This window comes from Eurytemora carolleeae, unplaced genomic scaffold (genome assembly GCF_000591075.1).
Source record: "Eurytemora carolleeae unplaced genomic scaffold, Eaff_2.0 scaffold1112, whole genome shotgun sequence".
Taxonomy (NCBI): Eukaryota; Metazoa; Arthropoda; class Copepoda; order Calanoida; family Temoridae; genus Eurytemora; species Eurytemora carolleeae.
Window position 1 is genome coordinate 1 of NW_019397087.1, and position 25,670 is coordinate 25,670.

General features: G+C 33.3%; 1 protein-coding gene across 1 annotated transcript; it reads right to left on the reverse strand.

The window, feature by feature from the left end:
* Window positions 1-11,416: 11,416 nt before the first annotated feature.
* LOC111711757 (probable G-protein coupled receptor B0563.6) lies at window positions 11,417-15,848 on the reverse strand. The gene is made up of 2 exons (XM_023486182.1): window positions 15,775-15,848; window positions 11,417-12,756 (listed from the first exon to the last, which is right to left on the reverse strand). Exon 2 carries the CDS (start codon window positions 12,712-12,714, stop codon window positions 11,428-11,430), a length of 1,287 nt encoding a protein of 428 aa, XP_023341950.1. The 5' UTR covers window positions 12,715-12,756; window positions 15,775-15,848; the 3' UTR covers window positions 11,417-11,427.
* Between the last annotated feature and the right edge of the window lie 9,822 nt (window positions 15,849-25,670).

A 25,670-nucleotide genomic window follows, 5' to 3' on the forward strand; every position in this document is an offset into this window, starting at 1 on the left:
ACTTCTTATACGTTTGGAAACTTTTGACACAAATATGATTTATAATTATTAATAAAGTTTACCGTATAAATGCATATATGAATCAAATAGAATATCAAGTACAATAGGCGTGCAACAAAGTAATGGACCAATTATACACGACGTCACAAGTGTCAAATATAACAAGGAAAACTAAATTGTCTCACATCAGTTGACATGTTTTCCAAGATTAAATAAAAAAGTTTAGCAACAGAAAGGACGGAACACGTAAAATTGCACTTTACTGTAAGATATGCACTTTATTCTAAAATTATCACTATAATCAATAATTTTGTCAGACACAAAAACTAAATTCACACTTGTGACGTCAGAATACAGCTGTACTGAGAGTGTACAATGCTTCGTTGCCATCTATTGTACTAGAATCTATTTTACATTTAATGTACTTGTTGTATGTATGTTATTGAATATATACACGCATGCATGATTTTTTAAAACTGTTGATATAACCCTCCCAAAAAAAAAAATTCCCGTATTTACAGAGAATTCGAGTTTATGTTAGAAGTTTCTGGTTTCCAAACTTATTCCTTGCGCTATTAATTAGTTGCAATTTTGTGAAGTTCGAATTTTTTTTGGTTTCGATATTTTTATCAAAGTTTATCGATCTTTTAAAAAAGTTTTTGAGTGTTAAAATTACAAGGATTACTGATTTCAAAGTTTATAGAAAGTCACGATTTTTCATAAGAATTTAGAAGATAGGGTGTCCAATTTATTTTTAAGATAGCTATAATCTTCGTTGTTTTTCGGAGATTTTAAAAACATTTAAAAGGGAGTGCAAAGGAAAAATGAATCAGGGTATAGACTGAAATCTAAGCATTTTAGGAGTTGATCGTGACCAATAAGAGCATCTTTGTCACGTGATACAGACGTAGAAACGTGACAATTCTACTGCACTGCTATTGGTGGGAGTTCTGGTCACGTGATACGGACAATTCAATTATATTATTAGTAATATCTATTAAACATGAAAAATTATTAAATTCAATTAAAAAAGGAGCAAACCTAAGTTGTTCAGGTTCCTCTGGGATATTGTTGTTTTCAGATTGGTTGCATATTTGCTGAATATGATCTGATTAAGCCTACGTTTTAATACAAAATTTTATGCATATAAATTTTCTGATACAATTTTACAAAATTGTTTAACAAAATAGAAAAGTCCAAAAATGAAGGAGTTATTGCAGATTGCTATTTCCAAATATGTGGGAAACCTTGCAAACAGAGCTGACATACATGAACAAAATAGATAATCTTTGAACTCAATTATTTTTGATTGGTTTAACTCTCAGATAATCTGAATAAAAAGCAAGTTATCTCGAAATCAACGTGACTATATTTATTATGTTTAATCAGGCATTATTAGTATCTTTATATAAAATCAAGGAATTCAATTGTGGAGTATAAAAATGGTTCGTGTTTTGTTTTGTTTTTCTACACTAAGAACTGTGGAATGAATGTCGACTTTGTTCGTAATTTTTCTATAGAAATATTACAAAGGATATTATAATTTGAATATTTTTTGAACTGTAATGTAAGTATAAAAAATGGTTAGGGTTCTTGCAAATTACAAATGTAAATACATGATTTTAGGTCGAAATACATTGAAAGATTTTTATCAAATATTTAAGCTTTTACGGTTGATTTTCAAGTCATTTTTTCCTCGTACTCATTTTTACATGTTTTCGCGGATTTTTAAATATTTATCTCCAGAGTCACGTCAGTTACCACACAAAATTTGGCTACAAGCTTGAAACAAGCTCGCGCCGTAGTTCTCAATGTACATGTCTAATGCTACACAATTGTCTATGCGAGGTATAGTAAAATCAAGGCGTTACGCCACTTCAAAGTCGACCCAGTCTCGAAATTAAAAAAAATGGCAGATAGATAGATAGATATATATAGATAGATAGATAGATAGATAGATAGATAGAAGGATAGATAGATAGATAGATAGATAGATAGATAGATAGATAGAAAACTATGACACAATAAAGCATCTATTGGATTACAGAGTAATGTTGTGAATCCCAAGATAAAGATTTTATTTTATCTTAAATAATAGTAAAAACCTTTGCTATAGGGTCATAGAACAAGCTTGTGACTTCACAGCAAGGTGACCTAGTACGTCGCTTCAAACTCAACAATTTTAAGATTTAAGAAGTTAAGGTTTCCACTAAATCAATTTTGATAATGAAACAAAAAAAGCATTGAGAAGATTGGGTCACAAAATAAAAGTTTTACCAAAAGAAGAAAATTTGTTTAAGTAATCTTAATTTTTTCTGTGTTGGCAAGATATCGAGTATCTGAACGCCTTGGTTGTGTTTACACTAAACATGTAAACAAAGAGTTAAGAATGTTTACACAGAATTATGGAAATTATATTTATTAGGTATACAGGGACACACACACACACTTACACACACACCAGACTCCTAGGCTTTTTAGGAAAAAAATAAAGAAAAAAATGAATATTATTGTGAAAAAAAATTCTCATAAAGAAAATCTATGTAAAAACATTGAGTCTTTCCCACAATCTCAAATTTTCTAATCCCTATATTTTTGCAACCTGATGGTTGAAACCTTAGATAATTCAACCTAAACTATTTGTACTAACGAAAATTCATAGTTTTAAAAATCTATGGTCTACGACATTGGGTTGCAAAGATATAAATGGATTACAAAATCCAAGTTTGTGGCAAGGACTCAATGTCTTTACCTGCATTTCTTTAAAAAACTAGGTCAAATGATATGAAGTAAGAATAGTTTTTTTTTATAGCTTTATTTGTCATAGTTATATAAGAGAAGGGGAGGAGTGCTGTATGGAAGAAAATGGAGGAGGGGAGGAAGGTTTGGATTAGAAAGGGAGGAGGGGGGGTGAAGGTTTGGANAATATTGAGGGGGAGGGAGGAGGGGGGCTGATTGGGATAAAAATAACCCTATTTTCATTACCTGGATCTAGAATATTGAGGGGGAGGGAGGAGGGGGGCTGATTGGGATAAAAATAACCCTATTTTCATTACCTGGATCTAGAATATTGAGGGGGAGGGAGGAGGGGGGCTGATTGGGATAAAAATAACCCTATTTTCATTACCTGGAATATTGACTGATTAATCTTATCTTAACTAGCTAGCTCTACTATATATTTGTGTGCATGTAACCATATGCCGATAATTCTTATCTTATGTATTTTGATTTATATGTACTAGCTTGAGAACCAAGCTTTGCCCGGAGTTTTCCATATTAAAGTCAACCCACTCAACTTAGAATTTTAAAACCAGACTGAAAACATTCCCGTGGTTCTACCGAGTTCCCCAATCAAAACCACATAAGGACGTTTTTTAACTAAAGTGTTGGACGATTTTGAATACCATGGCCGACGTAAATAAGTACTCAATATTTAGAAAGCCAAAAATTCTTCAAATTTTGCTTTGATATTATATTATATTATAAAAACATAAAAATTAGGGGTTCGAAGATTTTTCAGTTTTCATGGATTAAGTTTTAAAAAAACTTTGAAGATTTTTTATTCTGGCCAGTCATATTAGCCTCTCCTGGGGTCATATGAGGTGTCGGCCGTTTTTTATATTTCAATCTTTGATAGATAAACCTTTAATATTTATAACTAAGATTATTTATTTCTAACTTAAGAAATTAGAAAATCAGAATACTAAATTTCTTTTTGATCTAATGCATGGAGACAAACAAACATTTTGTTCTTTAGAAGTTTGGAAATCTTCCACCCTGATTTAATAGAGCGGTCCTTGTCACAGCCAGCTTTGACTTTAGATCACATTTTGACATGTTAAATGAACATTTCTTGTCAGTGCAGCGGTTGCGTTTTAAAAGAAAACGTAAAAAAAGCTGACTAGCGTGACAAAAAAATGAGACACTTAACTTGAAGCTCTCTAAATTTTTTGTTACGCTGGTCAGCTCATAGTGACTTTGCATGGTGATAGCCAACATCTGTGAGTTTTTAAATTTCTTGAATATCTCTTTTACTTCAAGAGATAAAAACATTTCTGTTAGTTTGAAGATAAAATGCAAACCAAAATGTGATTGAATATAAGACTCATTTCGCCCTGGTTAGTCCAGGGTGCCTCAATTAATTATTGTAAATAGTTTTAATGTACAAAAGAAATGAAAATCGGTTTAACTTAAGGCTCTGACATAAATATTTTTTTTTAGAGACGAACTGCATTGAGTCGTAGGTATATATTAATCCTATCCTAATCCTTTCATGCTGGTATATTACCAAAACCCGAAAATCTCTAAAAATCTATTTATTTGGACTTTCTAAGAAAAAACTTTTCTTTAAAATATCAGCATTTGCAGCATTGTAATATTGAAATTGAATAAAAATTATTTTATAATTGTTGTATATCTAGATATAGCTGTAGTGGTTAAACTAAATGACTGGAGGATTGCTTAATTAAATTTCCCGGATTTCCAAAAAATGTGTCAATAATGTTTGAAAATATATTTGTAACTCCAATGTAGATTAAGGGAAAAAAATCCACGTATACGAAGTTGTTTACTAGAAAATAAATATTGATCTCTTAATAAATAAGTGAAAATATTAATATTTCCAAATAACTTTTAAATAAACGATTTTTGGAAATCAGATTTGTTCGGCTTTAATTAGTTTTTAGAATCTGACATTTAAACAAAGTACAGAAAATAAACACCCAACATACTTTTCTCCTATAGCCTCATCTTCGCATTCTTTTAAAATGATTATCTTTAAATTAAATATAATAATATAGTTACGTTAAAAACCCTGATTAATTGAAGTAAAAAATATTTATCTACAGTTTATCCATAACTTTGGGGACATCGAAAGAATTTTAAAAATGTAGTCTTGACAATTTTTCAATGGGTTTTGTAATATTTTGTACAAATTTCATTAATTTTAAAAATAAATAAATAAATAGCAGCCATGACATATATATATGCGGGAACAGGTTTAAAGAGCTCCATATGATTATTCAATTAAAAAACTAAATATCTGCAGCATTCCATTATCAGCAGGTTTAGAAGACGACATTTTATAAATTCTTTCGATGACCCCGAAGTTCTGTGTTAAACTGTGTATATGCTTTCTAGATTTCTTTTTAAAGAATCAGATTACTAAACACACAATAACTGGAAGGGGATTAGGCTAGCTATTGTATGTTACATTCTGCACATAACATCTCATTCCTTAAATGGTTATTTTTTCATTATTTTCATTTTCTTTTATTTATGCCAAACTTTACAGCTGAAATTTGAACATATGGCCACACCATATGGCACCAAAGCCTGTCCTAACAAGTGCATACGTTTACTAGGTGTGTTTAACTTGTGGCGCGGATTGATTCATGAGGTATATGCCCGGGTCTTTCTGTCCTATTCCAAAAACAACGTCCTGTATCACAAGGGTTTTCCGATCTAAACACAGGGGACCCAGGTTTATCTCCATTAGATTTATGACACAATTGATGTCCATTTCAAAGTCCATTTTCTCGCTCAGTTGGAATTCAGGTGATGAGTATCGACAGAACCTTGAGTATCAGCTCTATTCTTTATATTTAACCATAATGATATGACACTAAAATGACATAAAAACCAGATGACATAACGATGTAATGACAGAATAACCTAATGACATGACAACCTATTGACATGACAGCCTAATGACATGACAAACTAATGATATGAAAACCTAATGATATGATAACCTTATGACATGACAACCTAATGATATGACAAACTAATGACATGACAACCTAATGACAAGACAACCTAATGAAATAAAACAACCTAATGACATGAGGACATAATTTCATGACAATCTAATGACATGACAACCTAATGACATGAAAAAATAATGACATGACAATCTAATGACATTACAACCTAATGACAAGAAAACCTATTGACATGAAAACCTAATGACATGACAACCTAATGACATGACAGCCTAATGACATGAAAAAATAATGACATGACAATCTAATGACATTACAACCTAATGACATGAAAACCTATTGACATGAAAACCTAATGACATAAAAACCTAATGACATGACAGCCTAATGTCATGTCATAAGGTTGTCATGTCATTAGGTTGTCATGACAACCTAATGACATGACAACCTATTGACATTACAACCTAATGACATTACAACCTAATGACATGACGATCTAATGACATGGCAACCTAATGTCATGACAACCTAATGACATGACAACCTAATTACATGACAACCTAACGACATTACAACTTAATGTCATGACAACCAAATGACATGACAACCTAATGTCATAACAACCTAATGACATGACAACCTAATGACATGACAACCTAATGGCATGACAACCATATGGCATTAAAACCTAATGACATGACAACATAATGACATGAGAACCTAATGACATGACAACCAAATGACATGACAAACTAATGACATGACAAACTAATGACATGACAAACTAATGACATGACAGTCTAATGTCATGTCATAAGGTTGTCATGTCATTAGGTTGTCATGACAACCTAATGCCATGACAGCCTGTTGACATGACAACCTAATGACATGACAACCTAATGACATGACAACCTAATGACAACCTAATGACATGACAACCTAATGACATGTTAGCCTAATGACATGAAAACCTAATGACATGACAACCTAATGTCATGACAATTTAATGACATGAAAACCTATTGACATGAAAACCTAATGACATGAAAACCTAATGACATGACAACCTAATGACATGACAGCCTAATGTCATGTCATAAGGTTGTCATGTCATTAGGTCGTCATGACAACCTAATGACATGACAACCTACTGACATTACAACCTAATGACATTACAACCTAATGACATGACGATCTAATGACATGGCAACCTAATGTCATGACAACCATAAGACATGACAACCTAGTGACATAGCAACCTAATGAGATGACAACCTAATTACTTGACAACCTACCGACATTACAAACTAATGTCATGAGGACATAATGTCATGACAATCTAATGACATGAAAACCAAATGACATGACAACCTAATGTCATGACAACCTAATGACATGACTACCTAATGACATGACAACCTAATGACATGACTACCTAATGGCATTACAACCTAATGACATGACAACATAATGACATGAAAACCTAATGACATGATAACCTAATGACATGACATACTAATGACATTACAACCTAATGACATGAAAACCTAATGACATGACAACCTAATGACATGAGAGCCTAATGTCATGCGATGACAACCTATTTACATGACAACCTAATGACATTACAACCTAATGACATGACGATCTAATGACATGACAACCTAATGTCATGACAACCTAATGACATGACAACCTAATGACATGACAACCTAATGGCATGACAACCTAATGACATGACAACCTAATGGCATTACAACCTAATGACATGACAACCAAATGACATGAAAACCTAATGATATGACAACCAAATGACATGACAAACTAATGACAAGACAAACCAATGACATGACAGTCTAATGTCATGCCATAAGGTTGTCATGTCATTTGGTTGTTATGACAACCTAATGCCATGACAGCCTGTTGACATGACAACCTAATGACATGACAACCTAATGACATGACAACCTAATGACATGACAACCTTATGACAACCTAATGACATGACAACCTAATGCCATGACAGCCTAATGACATGATAACCTAATGACATGACAACCTAATGTCATGACAATTTAATGACATGACAACCTAAAGACATGACAGTCTAATGACATGACAACCTGATGACATTACAACCTAATGACATGACAACCTAATGACATGACAACCTAATGACAACCTAATGACATGACAACCTAATGACATGACAAACCTAATTGACAACCTAATGACATGACAACCTAATGACATGACAACCTAATGAAATAAAACAACCTAATGACATAATAAATATTAATTATGATAATAACCTTATACATACATCAAAATCCAATATGACAAACCCTCCATTTTTAGATGTGCTAGGATTATTATACTCTATCTTCTTTAAAACTTGATAAACCACTCTCCAAGTTCAATGCGCTATTGTTTAAACCCCCTGGAGAAGTTACAGTAATATTATTCTTTCAACTTGTATCTGAACCTCTCAGTCTCTGTGCTTTCTAATGTTGTTTCTTCTTTCTAAATTAACATATAACTAGGTTCTCACTTCTCGTTCTATAGAATAAGTAAGTCTACTGTAAAATGTTTTATTTAAATATCTAACATCTAGAAATAATGACTAGAATTACGTACTATGGAATGTATAAAACAGATGCATTTGTGCCTCATTGTTTTCTTGTTTTTTTTTTTAAAGTCCAATGCAATATTTCTGATTGATTTCAAATGTTTAAAGATAATACTTGTGAAAAAGTTGATCTGAGAGGATAATTATATATCCTTGGGCCAAACATCTGTTACAAAAGATTATTTATGACTAGTATAAATCCTTATATAGGACACAATACAACATATTTATAACAAATTCAAAAAATTCATAAAAAAGTTTAAAATGTAACAATGTCGATATTGTAAAAATTTATAAAATGGCAGAAATGTTCATCCGAAAGCATCAAATTCATAGATATATGGTTAAATGGATACATGGATACATGGATACATAAATATGTGGATATTCGATTCTTGGTAAAAAAAAAAAGAAAAAAGATCACAGGTCCAATGGAAAAAGGAATAGAAGAAATGGAAAAGATAAGATGAAATAGAATACAATTTTGTATTGATAGGATGGTTTAAGTTAAGAATTAATAAATAGGATTTAGTGGGAATGAGAATAAGTAATATAAAAGGATAAATGAAGGATACGAAAATAAGAGGAAGAATTAGGAAGAATGAGGAAGAATGAGGAAGAATGAGGAAGAATGAGGAAGAATGAGGAAGTATGAGGAAGAATGAGGAAGAATGAGGAAGAATGAGGAAGGATGAAGCGGAATGAAGAGAGGAGTATAAGTGATGTTGATTGAAGTACAAATTCGTCCAATATTACACTAGTTATAACAAGCACATGGAGTAAGACTGACAACAGTAACCAAGAACAGTATTCTTGTTTCACTTAAACAACATATAAAAGTGTAAAGCTTGGTAGAAAACCTTACAGTAATATCAACAATAATCACCTTCACTTGTTCTAGCAATCCAAGNATAGATCTAGTATTTCTAGACCTAGAATTCAACCTATAGATCTAGTATTTCTAGACCTAGAATTCTACCTATAGATCTAGTATTTCTAGACCTAGAATTTAACCTATAGATCTAGTATTTCTAGACCTAAAATTCAACCTATAGATCTAGTATTCCTAGACCTAGAATTCAACCTATAGATCAATATTTCTAAACCAAGAATTCAACCTATAGATCTAGTATTCCTAGACCTAGAATTCAACCTATAGATCTAGTATTCCTAGACCTAGAATTCAACCTATAGATCTAGTATCCTAGACCTAGAATTTAACCTATAGATCAATATTCCTAAACCTAGAATTCAACCTATAGATCTAGTATTTCTAGACCTAGAATTCTACCTATAGATCTAGTATTTCTAGACCTAGAATTCAACCTATAGTTCTAGTATTCCTAGACCTAGAATTCAACCTATAGTTCTAGTATTCCTAGACCTAGAATTCTACCTATAGATCTAGTATCCTAGACCTAGAATTCAACCTATAGATCTAGTATCTTAGACCTAGAATTCAACCTATAGATCAATATTTCTAAACCTAGAATTCAACCTATAGATCTAGTATTCCTAGACCTAGAATTCAACCTATAGTTCTAGTATTCCTAGACCTAGAATTCAACCTATAGATCTAGTATTCCTAGACCTAGAATTCAACCTATAGATNATTGACAGCTTTTCTTGATTTCTATGTTTATATGTATCCATGCTGTTTAACAGCTTGATATAAATTAAAATTGAAAAGTCGTCTTCATTGTATTGATATAATCGCCTACAAGTGTAGTGTACTCTAAAGTATTATAGAGAGCAGGAAAGCAATGGTTCCATCATTACATATTATCATGTTTTGGTAATTACTGAACCATGCCTAAAGATTGATCGTTTTTTTGTAAGTCGCTAAGAAATAATAATAATAATAATATGTAGAATGTAGATTTCCCACAAAAAGTAATAATTGCTAATTAGGCCGGAAATAATAAAATTTGATATCTACACTCATTTTATTTTTGATATTTTATTTTTTAGAAAATAGTATTCTAGAAGAATTCATAGTTTTAAAGGGTCTAAACCATCAGGTTGCAAAGAAAAGAGGATTGGAAAAACAGAGTATGAGGAGAGTGATCAGGAATCGGGACAAACAATACAGAAGTAATAAACTGAAAGAAAACATCTTAACAAAATAATTGAAAAAGATAAATGGGCCTCATAAAAACTCATAAAAACTAAAATATACAATTTAAATCAAGGTCAAATACTTGATGTATGACATCTATATACGTATTTTCACCCTGTGTCTCAATATGACGGCTAACCGAAATATTTTTTTTCGTGAACTTGACATGACACTTGTTGGTGCCTGATTAGAATACTGCAATTAAAAATGGTAATCAGAAAAAAATAAAAAATCGATTTTATCATAATCTTTGTTTAAATAATTTTCACAAATAAACTTCAATTTTTCTTAGCTCAAAATTTTTTGCTTCAAGGTGTCGTAGAACTTTCGATGTTTTCAACTATGAACTCTATTAACCAAATAAATGAAGTTAATTCCATTTTAGAAACGATAAGTCGGAGAATATTTAGTTGATGAAAAGGGACTGTAAGCGTATATTTAATTGACCCTCCACACAGAGACGGCTATATGTCCGATTTACATCAGTATACATACAGGCTTCATCAGAATTAAAATGAGAAAAACGAAAATATCTTCTTGATTAGATACAGGTTTCTAGGGTTCCCGTTGTGAATCGAGCATTGTCATCTTATGATAGAGAGAGTTACTTGAACTCACAAATACAATTCCTATCATGAAAAGTAGAGATATGTATACACGTGATGTATTTCTGCAAAAGTATTGTAGTAAGTTTGTTGGAAGAAAGTTGAAATATTTTGTTGCATCATTAAATAGTTGCTAATTTTCTGCTAATTTTTAGTCTCTCGTTTCAGACAAAGTGCAACTCGGTAATATGAAACGTAATTGAAAAAAACTGCATCTATCGTTAAGAAAAAATGTTTAAAATGTTTGATTTTTTTACTTAAATACAAAATCTTAAAAAGAGTTTTTTGATTCTTCTAAAGGAAACTCTTTAAAACTTTTTCTTTCCATTCTCAATCTACGTTGGAGATAAACTAAACGTGCTCAATGTTTACTGTTATAGTAGCTTTCTTGGAGCAGCATTTAAAAGAAAAGAGTCCTAGAATATCTCGAAACACTGAGACGAATGCTCTCCTTATCTCTGCGCTGCACAGACAATAAATATAAAAGTTGAGAGCAAAATTAAGAAGTTCCAAAATGTTGGCAACGGCTCTGAAGATTTGAAACCCAAGATGTTTATCAAACTTCTCCGTGAAAAGAACGGATAGAACAGCTGCGGGGGTTGTACAGCAGACGAAAAGAACCACGATGGAGATGAGAACCACCACCAGCATTCGTTCCTCGGCATTGTGAAGAGACTTAGGTTTCCGTCTTACAGTTCTCTTCTGTGGAGTTGTAGCTGGAGTACAATCTGGAGTACAGGAGCTAGGTTCAGGAGACGGAGATCTACTAGGGTTAGCTCCAGGTACTACTAGCCTAGGTCCACTGGAGCAGCTAGGAGCAGAGCTAGCTGAACTGGTCTGTGTGGTGCTACTAGTGTTTCTGGATGGTTGAGGAGAGGATGGAGCCGAGGAGATATGATGAGACATCTCAGGTTTTTGGTATCCTCCCTTTAATACTTGACGCTTCTTCGCAATCTTGAGAAACTTATGAATGATGAGAGCGTTGAGTATTGCGAGCGCAATGATTGGTCCGATCCTAAGAATGATCTCACTTGTAACCAAGTATACCTTGAAGATTATGTTCTCTGTAACCTCGAAGTTCTCATCTGATCTCCAGGTGCAGGTAGAGTTACTGGAGATCGTAGTGTTCTCGTTCATATCAGAGCAGACGGGACGCACAGTGTTCTGGAAGCAGAGCGGGACATGAACCAGGATTCCTCCGAGGAATGAAGAGAAGATTGAGATTCTAGCGTTCTTGTGTGTGTGAATCCTCTGGAACTGGGTTGGTTTATAGATGGAGATATATCGGTTTACTGTCATACAGATGATGATATAAACCGAGCTGGCCATGAAGGAATTAATCAACGGCAGCTTAAGATGCGCCTGGTAGAAGGCAGTGGAGTAGTATCCGTCCTCCAACCCTACAGAGATATCAAAGAGTGCTGGAACCGCTGAGAGTAGAACGCATAGGTTGGATACGGCCAGCCCTAGCAGGTATACATACATCACACCCTTCAGGTTGGGTCGGGTTAATACTACAAGGTTCAGCAGGTTTCCGACCAACCCAACTCCAACTATGATGTACGCGACAACGGAGTAGGCCACGAACTTGATCTGAAGGACCGTGGATGCGGTCGGATCTGTTTCATCCTCCTCCATCCTAGGTATCCGTCCTGCTCCTCTCTCAAGTAATCATCATTCCTGAAATATTGATTTTCTTTCAAGGGTTGGATTAGTTTAGGATTTGATGGCTCCAGGTATAGGATAAGCCAGGAAAGAAAAGGGGTTTCATCAAAATTTATTGAAAGGAAAGAAGATAAAAGTTTTACAGGACTAAAAGATGACGGGACAGGATATTTAAGGGTTGTATATGGAGATACAGCATCAAGGGAAACATGATAAAAACTTTAAAACTTCAGGCTGCGAGGGTTTGAGGATAAAGACAAAAAAGTATTTATGCAGAATAAATATAACAGAATACAAATACAGAATACAGAATACAGAATATGGAATACAGAATACAGAACATAGAATACAGAATACAGAATACAGAATACAGAATACCGAATACCGAATACAGAATACAGAATACAGAATACAGAACACAGAATACAGAATACAGAATACAGAATACAGAATATTGAATACAGAATACAGAAAACATAACATAGAATGTAGAAAAAATAATTCAGAATAAAGAATACATGTACTATGAATCCAGAATACAGAAAATAAAATGCATCATATGGAGAACAAATTGATACAAGATACAGAGTAAAGCTTAATACAGGATACAGAGTATAGATTGATACAAGATACAGCGTAAAGATTGATACAGAATACAGGATAAGATAACGTGGATTTTGGATCGTTTGCCAGAGTTAATTTACCATTGTAAAATTACAAACTGGGTTTAGCTCTGTGATTTCCAGTATTAAAATGTAGAGGATTGCAATCTCAACATCTTGATTCTAGATTTAGTAAATTAAGTCTAATTCTTACAGTTAGGAAAATTCAAGCGCAAAAATAAATCAGACATGTAACTTTAATCGAAGGAAATGCATTTGAACAAAAAAAACTGATGAAAAAAAACTTGCTAATTGGTATTGATGTGTAGACAAAGTTAAAGTCCAAAACTTTTAAATGGAAAATTTTTTAATCCAAGGGTTTCCGTTGAACTGTTTTAGCTTTTAAGTTTTCGTGGATTTTTTCGAATAAATTGATGCATTTTCAAAGATAAAAAATGATTAAAATTTTTAGTTTTATTTCAGAGTAATATAAACTTTTTTTTTATTTGTTTTTTTATTAAATAATATCTAAGCCATGAGAATTGTATGCTCAAGGAATAATTGATACGAACAAATTAATGCTAAGTTTTAGTTTACAAAAAAATTTGCTAAAGTAACCAAATTTGTGTTATTTGTGACATACTCCTCTGTGAAAGTTCGTGAACTCCCCCTTTCAGTAAAAAAACAAAACAAATTAGTGTTGTATCTAGGTCATGGTCAAAACTGTGAATAATAAACAGATGTTCAAGTGTTCAGGTGTACAGATTTAGAATAAAAGTTTCTAGTTTAGTCTACGCTGTGATAATGTTTGTGTCCTGGAGAGTACCTAGAGAATACATTTAATACCAATCCTGCAAATGGGATTCAGAGAAATAGGAAATAGATTTATTCTATAATTTAAACCATTTCAGTTTAGAATTTCGACAACTTTTAGGCTTGCGTATATTCAGAATAAAAAGAAATCCTTTCAACATTTTGGAAAAATATCTCATTTTTTCTGTTTAGTTTTGCTCGATTTTCCTACTATCGGATAGAAGACGACATCTCCAAAAATCTGCATTTTTTTAATGCATTTCAGTTGTCAGTTTTCCACTTTTAAATTTTGAACTTTTGAACAATGGAACGGAGTATTTGCCACAAACGCAAATGTTCATATTCCTATATCTTTGAAACCCGAAGTCGTGGACCTTTGATGTTTAAAACTATGAATTCTATTAGATCAAATATTCCAAGTTTAAAATATCAGAGGTTTACACCATCCGGTTGCAGTGATATAGAGATTAGACAAATTTGAGTTTGTGACAAAAAACTGATAAACCGGGTAAGATGAATTCTGTATATATTTGCATTTGAATATATTTGCACTGATGAACCGGGTGAGATAAATTATATATATATGTTTGCACTAATGAACCAGGTGAGATGAATTCTGCATATATTTGCAATGATGAAACGGGTGAGATAAATTCTGTCTATATATTTGCACTAATGAACCGGGTGAGATACATTCTGTATATATTTGCATTGATGAACCGGGTGAGATAAATTCTGTGTATATATTTGCACTAATGAACCAGGTGGGATGAATTCTGCATTTATATTTCCACTGATGAACCGCGGGTGAAATAACTTCTGTACATATTTGCACTCTAAAGAACCGGGTAAGATGAATTCTGTATATATTTGCACTGATGAAACGGGTGGGATGAATTATTTGTATATATTTACACTAATGAACCGGGTGGGATGAATTATTTGTATATATTTACACTGCTGAACCGGGTGGGATGAATTATTTGTATATATTTACACTAATGAACCGGGTGGGATGAATTATTTGTATATATTTACACTAATGAACCGGGTGGGATGAATTGCAGCTAGCAATGTGTTGACAACTCAGAGAAACTTTCACACTTCATTTAAATTCATTTATACAACACTTTACAGGGTTGACATCAAAGGGACTGTAAGCGTATTTTCAAGGACTTTCCATGCAAGACAATGTCAGATATACAGCTGTATCCTTCAGTATGTCAGATTCACAGCTGTATCCTTCAGTATGACTAAATATCAATGTTTTTAATTTTGAAAACTTAATTTTAATTATGTTTTCTCTACAAAAGTGACTTGTGCATTTTCACATTATTGATCAGATGAAAGAAACGGGTACCGCTGTGAATCGTGCATTGCTATTTTTGTATGGAAGGTCACTTGAAATTACGCTTACATGGCCATTAACCCTAGATATTTAGTTAAATAATTTTATATAAAAAGAAAGGTGAAGAAAGAGGAGAACGTGATAACAGTTAGAAATGAGAAGACTAAAAGGATTGAAAAAGGAAAAGAAGAAGTATATATGTATAAATCACAGTGTCATAGGTTTGAAATGAATTTTTAACTCTAGGTTCAGGTTTCAGAGTATACCGACCTGTAGTATATTTCTAGTACGGAGCCAGAGACAGGACTGAACTCTCCGATGACTCCGGGGAAGTGAGGGGGAGGATTGGTGGACGGAGGGTTTAAATCTGCGAGGTTTAGGGTGAAAGAGACACGGAGAGAGAGAGGAGGGAGAGCTAAGGGATGGTTTTCTCCCCTCATGTTAGGATTGGAATCATTATTCAGACATTTCTCTCTCTCCCCTCTCTCCTCCAGCCCATGTAGAACTTCTTCTTTCATATTTTTCCTTCATCAAACTTTGTATTGAGGAATGTAAATAGAAGAGGGAGGAGGGGGGGTGGGGGGAGGAAAGAAAGAAATAGAAGAGAGTGGAAGTTGAAGAGATTTGAGGATGAAGGGAATGGATAATGAAAAGGGGAAAATGGAGGAGAAGAAAGAAGGATGGAGGATTTGAATTGAATAGGAGAATGGAGGATGGATTAGAAGAATGGAGGATGGATTAGAAGAATGGAGGATGAAGTAAAAAAGTAGATAAAGAAATAGAAGAATGGAGAACCAAAAAAAATTGGAGGATGAAGTAGAGCAGTTTAGGATAGAGTAGACAAGTGTTGGATGGATTAGAAGAGTGTTGGATATAGGAGAAGAGTGGTGAATGGAGTAGATAAGTGTTGGATGGAGAAGGAGAGTGTTGGATGGAGAAGAAGAGTGTTGGATGGATTAGAAGAGTGTTGGATATAGGAGAAGAGTGGTGAATGGAGTAGATAAGTGTTGGATGGAGAAGAAGAGTGTTGGATGGAGTAGAAGAGTGTTGAATGGAGTAGAAGAGTGGTGGATGGAGTAGATGAGTGTTGGATGGAGTAGAAGAGTGGTGGATGGAGTAGAAGAGTGGTGGATGGAGTAGATGAGTGTTGGATGGAGTAGAAGAGTGGTGGATGGAGTAGAAGAGTGGTGGATGGAGTAGATGAGTGTTGGATGGAGTAGAAGAGTGGTGGATGGAGTAGAAGAGTGTTGGATGGAGTAGAAGAGTGGGGGATGGAGTAGAAGAGTGGGGGATGGAGTAAAAGAGTGTTGGATGGAGTAGAAGAGTGGGGGATGGAGTAGAAGAGTGGGGGATGGAGTAAAAGAGTGTTGGATGGAGTAGAAGAGTGGGGGATGGAGTAGAAGAGTGGGGGATGGAGTAAAAGAGTGTTGGATGGAGTAGAAGAGTGCTGGATGGAGTAGAAGAGTGGGGGATGGAGTAAAAGAGTGGGGGATGGAGTAAAAGAGTGTTGGATGGAGTAAAATAGTGGGGGATGGCGTTGCAGAGTGGGGGATGGAGTAGATGATTGTTGGATGGAGTAGCAGAGTGGGGAATGGAACAGCAGAGTGGAGGATGTAGTAGATGAATGGGGATGGAGTAGAAGAGTGTTTGATGGAGTAGAAGAGAGGGGAATGTAGTAGAAGAGTGTTTGATGGAGTAGAAGAGAGGAGAATGTAGTAGAAGAGTGTTTGATGGAGTAGAAGAGAGGGGAATGTAGTAGAAGAGTGTTGGATGAAGTAGAAGAGTGTTGGATGGAGTAGAAGAGTGTTGGATTGAAGTAGAAGAGTGTTTGATGGAGTAGAAGAGAGGGGAATGTAGTAGAAGAGTGTTGGATGAAGTAGAAGAGTGTTGGATGGAGTAGAAGAGGGTTTGATTGAAGTAGAAGGGTGGAGATTAATAGAGGAGAAATAAAGGATGAAGGGGGAAGATTTAGGAGAATGAATGATGAAGGGGAATGAAGTAGGAAAATGAAGGATAAAAGGGGATGGAGAAAGATTATGAAGGATGAAGGGGGATGGAGTCGAAGAAAAAAGGATGAAGGGGGATGATGTAGGAGAATGAATGATGAAGGGGATGGAGTAGGAGAATAAAGGATGAAGGGAGGAGGAGTAGAAGAATTAAGGATGAAGGGGATGGAGTAGGAAAATGAAGGGTGAAGGGGAATGAAGTAGGAGAATGAAGGATAAAAGGGGATGGAGTAAGAGAATGAAGGATGAAGGGGGATGGAGTAGAAGAATAAAGGATGAAGGGGATGGAGTAGGAAAATGAAGGATGAAGGGGGTTGAGTAGAAGAATAAAGGATGAAGGGGAATTGAAACTTATTTCTGTGATATTTTAGTGAAACCTTCTAAATATGTTAATCTTCCATTTTACTTTTCAATATTTTTGTTTCAAAATTCCTCCTGAAACTTGAGTAAATAGAGGAACAAAATATATGTCAAATTCTAATAAATAATAGTTCAGAAGAAACTTTTATTGATTTTTATTATTTTCATCTTTGTTTATAAATTTCTAATCTGCAATGTTCAGATAAGAAAAACATTTATTATATGCCGTACAAAAGATACAGATTTTTAATTTCATTTTTCTTTTATAAAACGATTTAAACGAAGTAATTTCTTTTTTAAAGATAAAAAAAGTGCAAAAGACTTCTGTTTAGATATTTTTTAGATAATTCCTACTAATTGAATAAAAATTATAGAATGAGAAAACAAAAAATTTGTCAAACACCGTGGTAAAATTTTTTTTTTGCTTGTTACATAAACTTAAAATCCTTAAAGTAAACTCTTTCCCTCCTCAATCATTTTAGGCCATAAAACAACACATAAGTAGTAACATTTGAGACTGCAAACACCTTTTGGTCGCTATGTCTTAGTATCTTAAAAATCCCAGATCCTTGAAGAGTCAAAAGTTTAAAGGGCACTACAGGGATTCATCTCTAATTAGGTAATGAGATAGATAGAAAGATAGATGATACTGCCATGCAATTTCTGTTGGTTGAGAATAAACAGCAAACAGATGACTGAACCCTAATTGGACCAGGCGCTAATGGAATCGCATTCAAGTGTGAGGGTTGTAAACCGGAAACTCTAAAAAAGGATGGTTACTTGAAAAGATGTATAGTACTTTCCCAAAGGATTTTTTCTGAATGGCAACTTCCCAAGGGCATTTTCCCAAATGGCAACTTCTCAAATGGGCAATTTCCCAATTTGTCTGTCTGTTTGTTTGTCCGATCATAACTCAGGAACTCGGGAGAGCCATTGTTCTAAGCTTGGTTTTGAAATTCAAAGTTAGACGCAAAAATTTAGATGCCCATTAAAAATTGTCTAAGTGCGCGTAACATGACTCTGTGCATCGCTGGGTTCCCAAGCTAGTGTTCTCAGGGGCGTATTCAGGAATTTGTCCAAAAAGGGGGCTTGAATTTTTTTATCTTTCCAGGTGGCTCAGCACCCATTGGGGCCTGAAAACCCCCTGAAATCAATAGATTTCACTGGTCCAGGGGGGGCTTAGCCTGAATACCCCCCGGAGTGTTTTATAAAGATTATAAAACATATTATTTTATTTCTTCATCGACAAAGTTTATTTTGTTTTCTAAAAACAAAAATGAAAAAGAAATGAATAAGAAAAGATTTAGCAATCATTGATTGAGTTGAATGAGTTTTAAGTTCTATATTTTTTCAGATACAAATTTTGAAAAAACTCAAGTTTCTTAAAATTTAGTTTTCATACATTCATTGTCACCCATTCATTTTCAAAATTTAAGCTATTTTAATGTTGTCCGTTGATGAACTAGTATTGACAGAAAAAGTCTGATTTTGATCTTTAAATCCCTAAAAAAGCGTAATTTCAAGTTAACATTATTGTAAAAATGGCAATGTCCGATTCACAACCGTATCCTTAAAAGTATTGTCTGGTCAAGTATGAATTAGATATAAATTTTCATTTTCATCTAGAAAACTGTTTATTTCAATTGTGGGTTCTTTACAAAATTGACTTGCGCATTTCTACTGCAGGAAAACACTTTGGAATCATCAGAACTAAATACCTTTAAACCTAGAAAAAACGACAAGATTTTTCCCGTTATTGATCAGATAAAGGTTCTTTTACTCCACACAAACCAGTGGTTTCAAAAACATCTGAAGCCGACATCTGGTTAAGCAGTTATAACCACCTGACGGATGTAGGAGGACAGAGGGGCGGCTGTCAACAACTCTCACAGCGAAAGGGCGCGTGCTTTCTACTGAACAAGAAAGAAACTTTAAGTGGGATTGATCCAAGTGAATGATGATTAAGAGAGGAATGGCGGACAAGCAGGGAGAGTCTATGGTTGCCAGCTATAGGTACCAGGGGGTATCCAATCCGGGCTTACAGATGTTAGGGAGCAATGAGTGTGATGTTTCCTATCAGTATGGCACCCGGGCCTCATTCCAGTATATCAGAAGGATTCCTGCACTCTATATTCTCAGGCCTAAGAAGAATCTTAGGCAGCTGGAATCTTGTCAACCCTCTTCTCAGGATGAATAAAGCGTGGATGGATGAATGTGCTGCCAGATTACAACCCCTGGTAGATCAGTATAAAACCCAGACAAAACCAAACTTTCGCAATAGAAAAAATTCCGAGATTTGATCATAACAACCCAATCATGTCCTGGGGACAAAACAATCTCTTATTAAAAAGATTAGATAAATGTTTTAAAGGTGCCGTTATTAAACGGGCATTGCCAAGGTACTAATGCAAGGAAAGTTATTTCAGAGGTGTACACATCTTTTGTACTGCAGTGTACTGTTTTTGGGCGGAAAAGTAAACACAAGACGGATGGCACAGCCTGACATGGAATCAATTTTCACTAAAATAATCTATAATATTCTGGTCATTGGAAACTATTATGTGAATTTTCAAAATTATCAAAATTTAATGCTTTTAACCTCCTCGGATATTAGACGAACACTGATGCATCTATTCTTGTTTACAAACACCACCCAGAGAGAACTGGTTTCAATATGTACGCAGAGTATACGCAACTGCAATTAACTTTCCTTGCATTAGTACCTTGGGCATTGACATCTTCACATGGAGGGTCACTTGAAATTAAAACTGACAGTCCCTTTAAACCAGATTTAGCAGGATCCATAGCTGCATTTGAAGAGAGTTTATTTTAGAAGTTTGGTCTGACTTTTCGTTGATAATCCCTTTAAATGAGAAACCAGTCAGGGGAAAACGATTTTTCAGGATAAAAATATTTTCAAAATGATGACGTTTGTTTTTAATCCAAACTGTTTTTATATTATGAGGGAAATCCCGGGGAAAAGGAAATTGTTTAATTCATTTTTTTTTATTACTCGTGTATTCTATTCCTGGGTTGAAAACAATAACAGGGAAGGAGGGAGGAGGTATTTTTTCCTTCCAGGAGGAGCATCCAATGTGACCTGAATCCATAGATTTAACTGATCCAGAAATTTTTATTTATTTTTGAAAAAGGTAAAAATTCCTTCAATTGTTTTTTCTTCCCACCCTAAACTAAACTTTTGGTGCGTCCTGCAGTAAAATGGCTGACCAAAGAAATTGCAGATTTTTAGTGGACGGTTATCCTGAGGTTTTAACAGAATACTTCAAATGCATGTGTGACACTATAGTTTAGATGTTCAGGAGTTCAAAGTTTATCAGAAATAAAATTACAGTTATTCAAAAATCCATCAATGTCAAATATGTTTAATACAAATCAAGTTAAAAAAAGACATTATATATGTATATAACTATACTCTGCTTGGCTGTTTGTTTGTAACTGATAAACGTCAAAACGGCTGAACCGATCGGGCCCAATATTTTTTTTGGACCTCACATGCCCCGAGGGAAGGTTATGGATGATCAGAATTTTAAGAAATTTAGATTCTCATAAAATGTTGAACATCAACGAAAAACATCATTAAATGCACTTTTTTTAATTGTTTTATTGTGTATACAAAGAGAAAACGATCACAGATAAAGTTGAAATAGATGATGGGCGCCCTAAAAACCTATTGTTATAAATGTTAAAAGTTATTTTAAGCAATAGTAAAGATTATTCGTATTTATTGTTTACTCTTTATGTATTTGTATTATAAAAATAGTAGAATATATTAGATGTATATCTCCATAATAAGGTTTCATTGTTCTTCAATATAAACATAAACAATTGTACAATGTGCATACATGATGTACAAACTATCTTTTTATATATTGATCTACATCTGCCAACAAAATTGAAGATGTGATAAAAAAAAATTAAAAAAATTGTCGACGCTGATAAAAATCTGGAGGCTTTTCGAGAAAAATTACGAAATTTTGGTGGAAAAGGGACAATTATTAAATATTATTAAATTTTATTAAATATTATTAAATATTATAAAATAAATACTTTCTTGACTTTATTTGCGAGTCTCCCATTTTACAACAAAAAAATGAAAAGTATAGAAATTTTTATTGTTGGTCTATTTTTTAATGTTATTATTCATTGGGTTTTAGAAAAATTTAAACGGATCCGTTAAAAGAACAGGGTGTCCCAAATAAACATGTGAATTTAGAGACGACTTGAATATCGTCTTTAATTTCCGATAATTGATAAATAGCATAAAATGCATCAAAAAAAAGATGGAAAGTCGAATAAGCTTTCCGAAATGTGGTCTACATTTTTTTCTAAACTCCGCAACATTTTTTTCTTCTTTGTTCTTAAATGTGAACAAAAAGAACATGTTCACAATTTAAATAGAAGATGGGCGCAAAGCGCCCTAAAAGCCTAGTACTCAAAAATCTAGCAACTAAATCCTTCTATAAAAAGTATAAGTAAGTTGGTGAGAACGCACCTCTGACCCTTTAGTAAAAGTAAATTCAATATAAAGTCTAACCGCGTCAACCTTGTTGCACAGGCTAGTCATATTAAGTGTCTGCTTTATTTACCCAATGTCCGGGCGATACAGTACAAACTGGGACCGGAAGGTTGACCCGGCTCGGAAATTCAAATGTACTACGGCTGCCTATGAGAGGTAAAACCAAAGTTGAGATTTTCTAAAGATTCAGAGTTGTCAAGATCTCAGTGACAGTTAGAAGTAAATTAGTAGCGATTAAATCCAAATTTTATACCATCTTTCATTTATCGCGAACGATCCCTTTAAATATTGCAGTAATAGCATTGAAGATACTGGAACGTGGTCCCTGAGCACTACTTTTGATAAGGATTGCAAATATTATTGAAAGTGTATAGAGTGTATATATCCTAGGTATAAGATTAGCTGATTAACCTAGTTTTACAACCATAATATTTACATTATATAGAGTAGAAATAGACCTATACCTTCAAAACATATTTTCTAATAGTAGTTCTATTGTCATCTTTTTGCATACACAATATCTACAGAATACAGATGGTGGGGTGGGTTTACAGGGCGAGGCGATAAAAACGGAAATGAAGTTTTTTAAATTCAAAACAAAATTTATTTTGCAAAAAAATGTTAAACATGCAAACCTATTTGTTGGTGAAAAGAAAAAGAGAATCAAAAAAACGATTCTGTACGAAAAATTTTTTTTTTATAAATAATCTGCACCAAAACTCAAAAGTATTATTATTATTATAGATTTATTTCGTACACACAGGTAAAATGGTACAATATGATAGGACAAAAACAATAATAAAGAATAATATACAAATATAGTTTCTAGTCGGAACATAAAAAGTTGATCATGGTTGCGATCTCATTATCATCAAAGTTGTTTAGAACAAAATTATCTTATTCATGAAGAATGGGTAATTTCCATTCTTGGTCTAAAGGAATATGATTGTATATCATATTTTGTTTTACGCAAAATTTGTTTAGATTTCTAGATTGTACATTACAATCTTGTGCAATAGATTCAAGATTTTTACATAGAACAGTTCTTAAATCCTGTTTACTTAGATCTACTACTTATGACAATTTGATAAATTGGTCACAAATTGTACAAAACGAGTGCATAAAACTGTTTTAATATGAGGAACATTAGAAATGGGATCAATGAAATATCTATGGGTTTCTCTTGGTATATCAAATAAAATGCGAATAGCAATGTTCCATGAATTCAGAAGTTTTTTAACATCCCTACTGTATAAATCCCAGAGATTTGAACCATAGAAATGACAAGTATATATATTGTACAATTTTAACACTGTGGATGTATTAGCATAATGAAATTCTTGATTAAGAGAATGTATTTTAGAAATAAATTTAACACGTTTACAGCTAACATCTTTTGTCATAGAACCATTAGACTGCAGTGTGTTGCCAAGATGTTTAATTTCCGTTACATAGGGTCAGGGTAAATTATTTAAAAGTATCGGGCAATTATTATCAGTATTAATGACAGGGTTACTGAAAACTAAACATTTTGTTTTTTATTTGGAAACATCTACATTTGTGCTAAATTTTAACTGATGAAAACTAGCAAATTTTTCACAAACATTAGTCATTAACTGTAGTCCAGATCGACTCGGAGATAATAATATAATGTCATCCGCATAAACCCAGATTCCTAGGTATACGCAATTTAGTTGACAACCAACTTTCAGATTTCTAAGTTGAATAATCAGATCATTTACATTACACATTTGATATGAGAAAATATGTATTAAGCATCTTAATATCAAAGGTGATATTTTCCTTTTTAAAAGTTTAGGAAATAGTTTAGCCCAAGAAACCATGTCAAATGCTTTACTTAGGTCCATTGAACAGGCAAATATAGGCCTGCCTAGTCTATTATAATCATCTATTACAGTGTTTATCGCCCAAGTACACATAGATGTGCTAGATTTAGCTTGAAATCCAAACTGTAGCTCATCTGTTGCAAGTTTATCACCTTCGAGAATAATGATATGATATCAAAAATGTAATTACTGTTTACAAATTCTCTGTATTATGAATTACGTTTTTTATAATAAAAATTCAATTACTCACCCTGTAGATGTGAGGTCGATCTTTCCATTTTTTCCTCTAAACGAGAAATAGTTTTACGCAATAATAAGCTTTAATGTTAAGGTTCTATTAGAGTTTAAAAAGTGTTCTTCTTCTTAATTTCATTTTCAGTTTCCGTTGACATATGTTTCTCCTATCAATGAAAGGTGCAGTGCAGATATATTGATTGGTTATCAGTATTAAAACACTGGATCGACGCCTTTCATATTTTTGTCTTAAAAAATAGTTTTATTTATAAAAACTGGCCTTAATGCCATATGTCAGCTTTGTTCACCTTGTACTATTTTATATTGTAAATATCTTTTTGTGCAGTGAGAACCAGAAAACAGTGGAATAGATGACGACATTAAAGCCATAATTAAGTGTATTTGATGCCGTTTCAAAGCAATTAAACTTACGTCAACGCTTACAAATTAATCAGTAAAATCAAAGTGTTAAGTGCAAACTTGCTATATTTTAATTTTATTGGACTATTTACAATCATACTGGGTGTTCCAAATCTACGATATTTATTAAGGTGCTAGAGCTTTGTGATAATTCAATTTTTAACAATTATTTACATTTTTGAAGTTTATGTAACAATAAACACCAATAAGATGTTGATAGCACTAAAATTAAGGAAGTTATGGCAGTTTGAAGTGTGTCATATCGGCTTTGTTATTTATTGAGATTAAATGTATAAGAAAAGCTTATCATTGCTTTCCAATTTATGTTTTGAAATGTTCTTACAACTTATACCAAATATTCAAATATGAAATCACATAATATATTCGTACAACGAAAATAACAAATTTACGTACGAACTCAACTAGACCAAAATGGCAAACTTTAAGCTGGCTTAAGTTCTTAACTTTCTTGATTTTAGAGGTATAACCTCCAATTGGTGTAGAAAATGTCCAAAAATGTCAAACTTTAAGCTGGCTTAAGTTCTTAACGTTCTTGATTTTAGAGGTATAACCTCCAATTGGTGTAGAAAATGTCCAAAAATGTAAAAATCGAGTTATCATGAGAACTCTATAAGTACCCGAAAAAAATACTTTCCACCTACTCTTATTACAATCAGTCTTAATAAACCGTATCTTCTGTCAAATATAACATCATAATATTTTTGACCCATTTTACAATCTTTAGAAATCCAAAATTTTCTG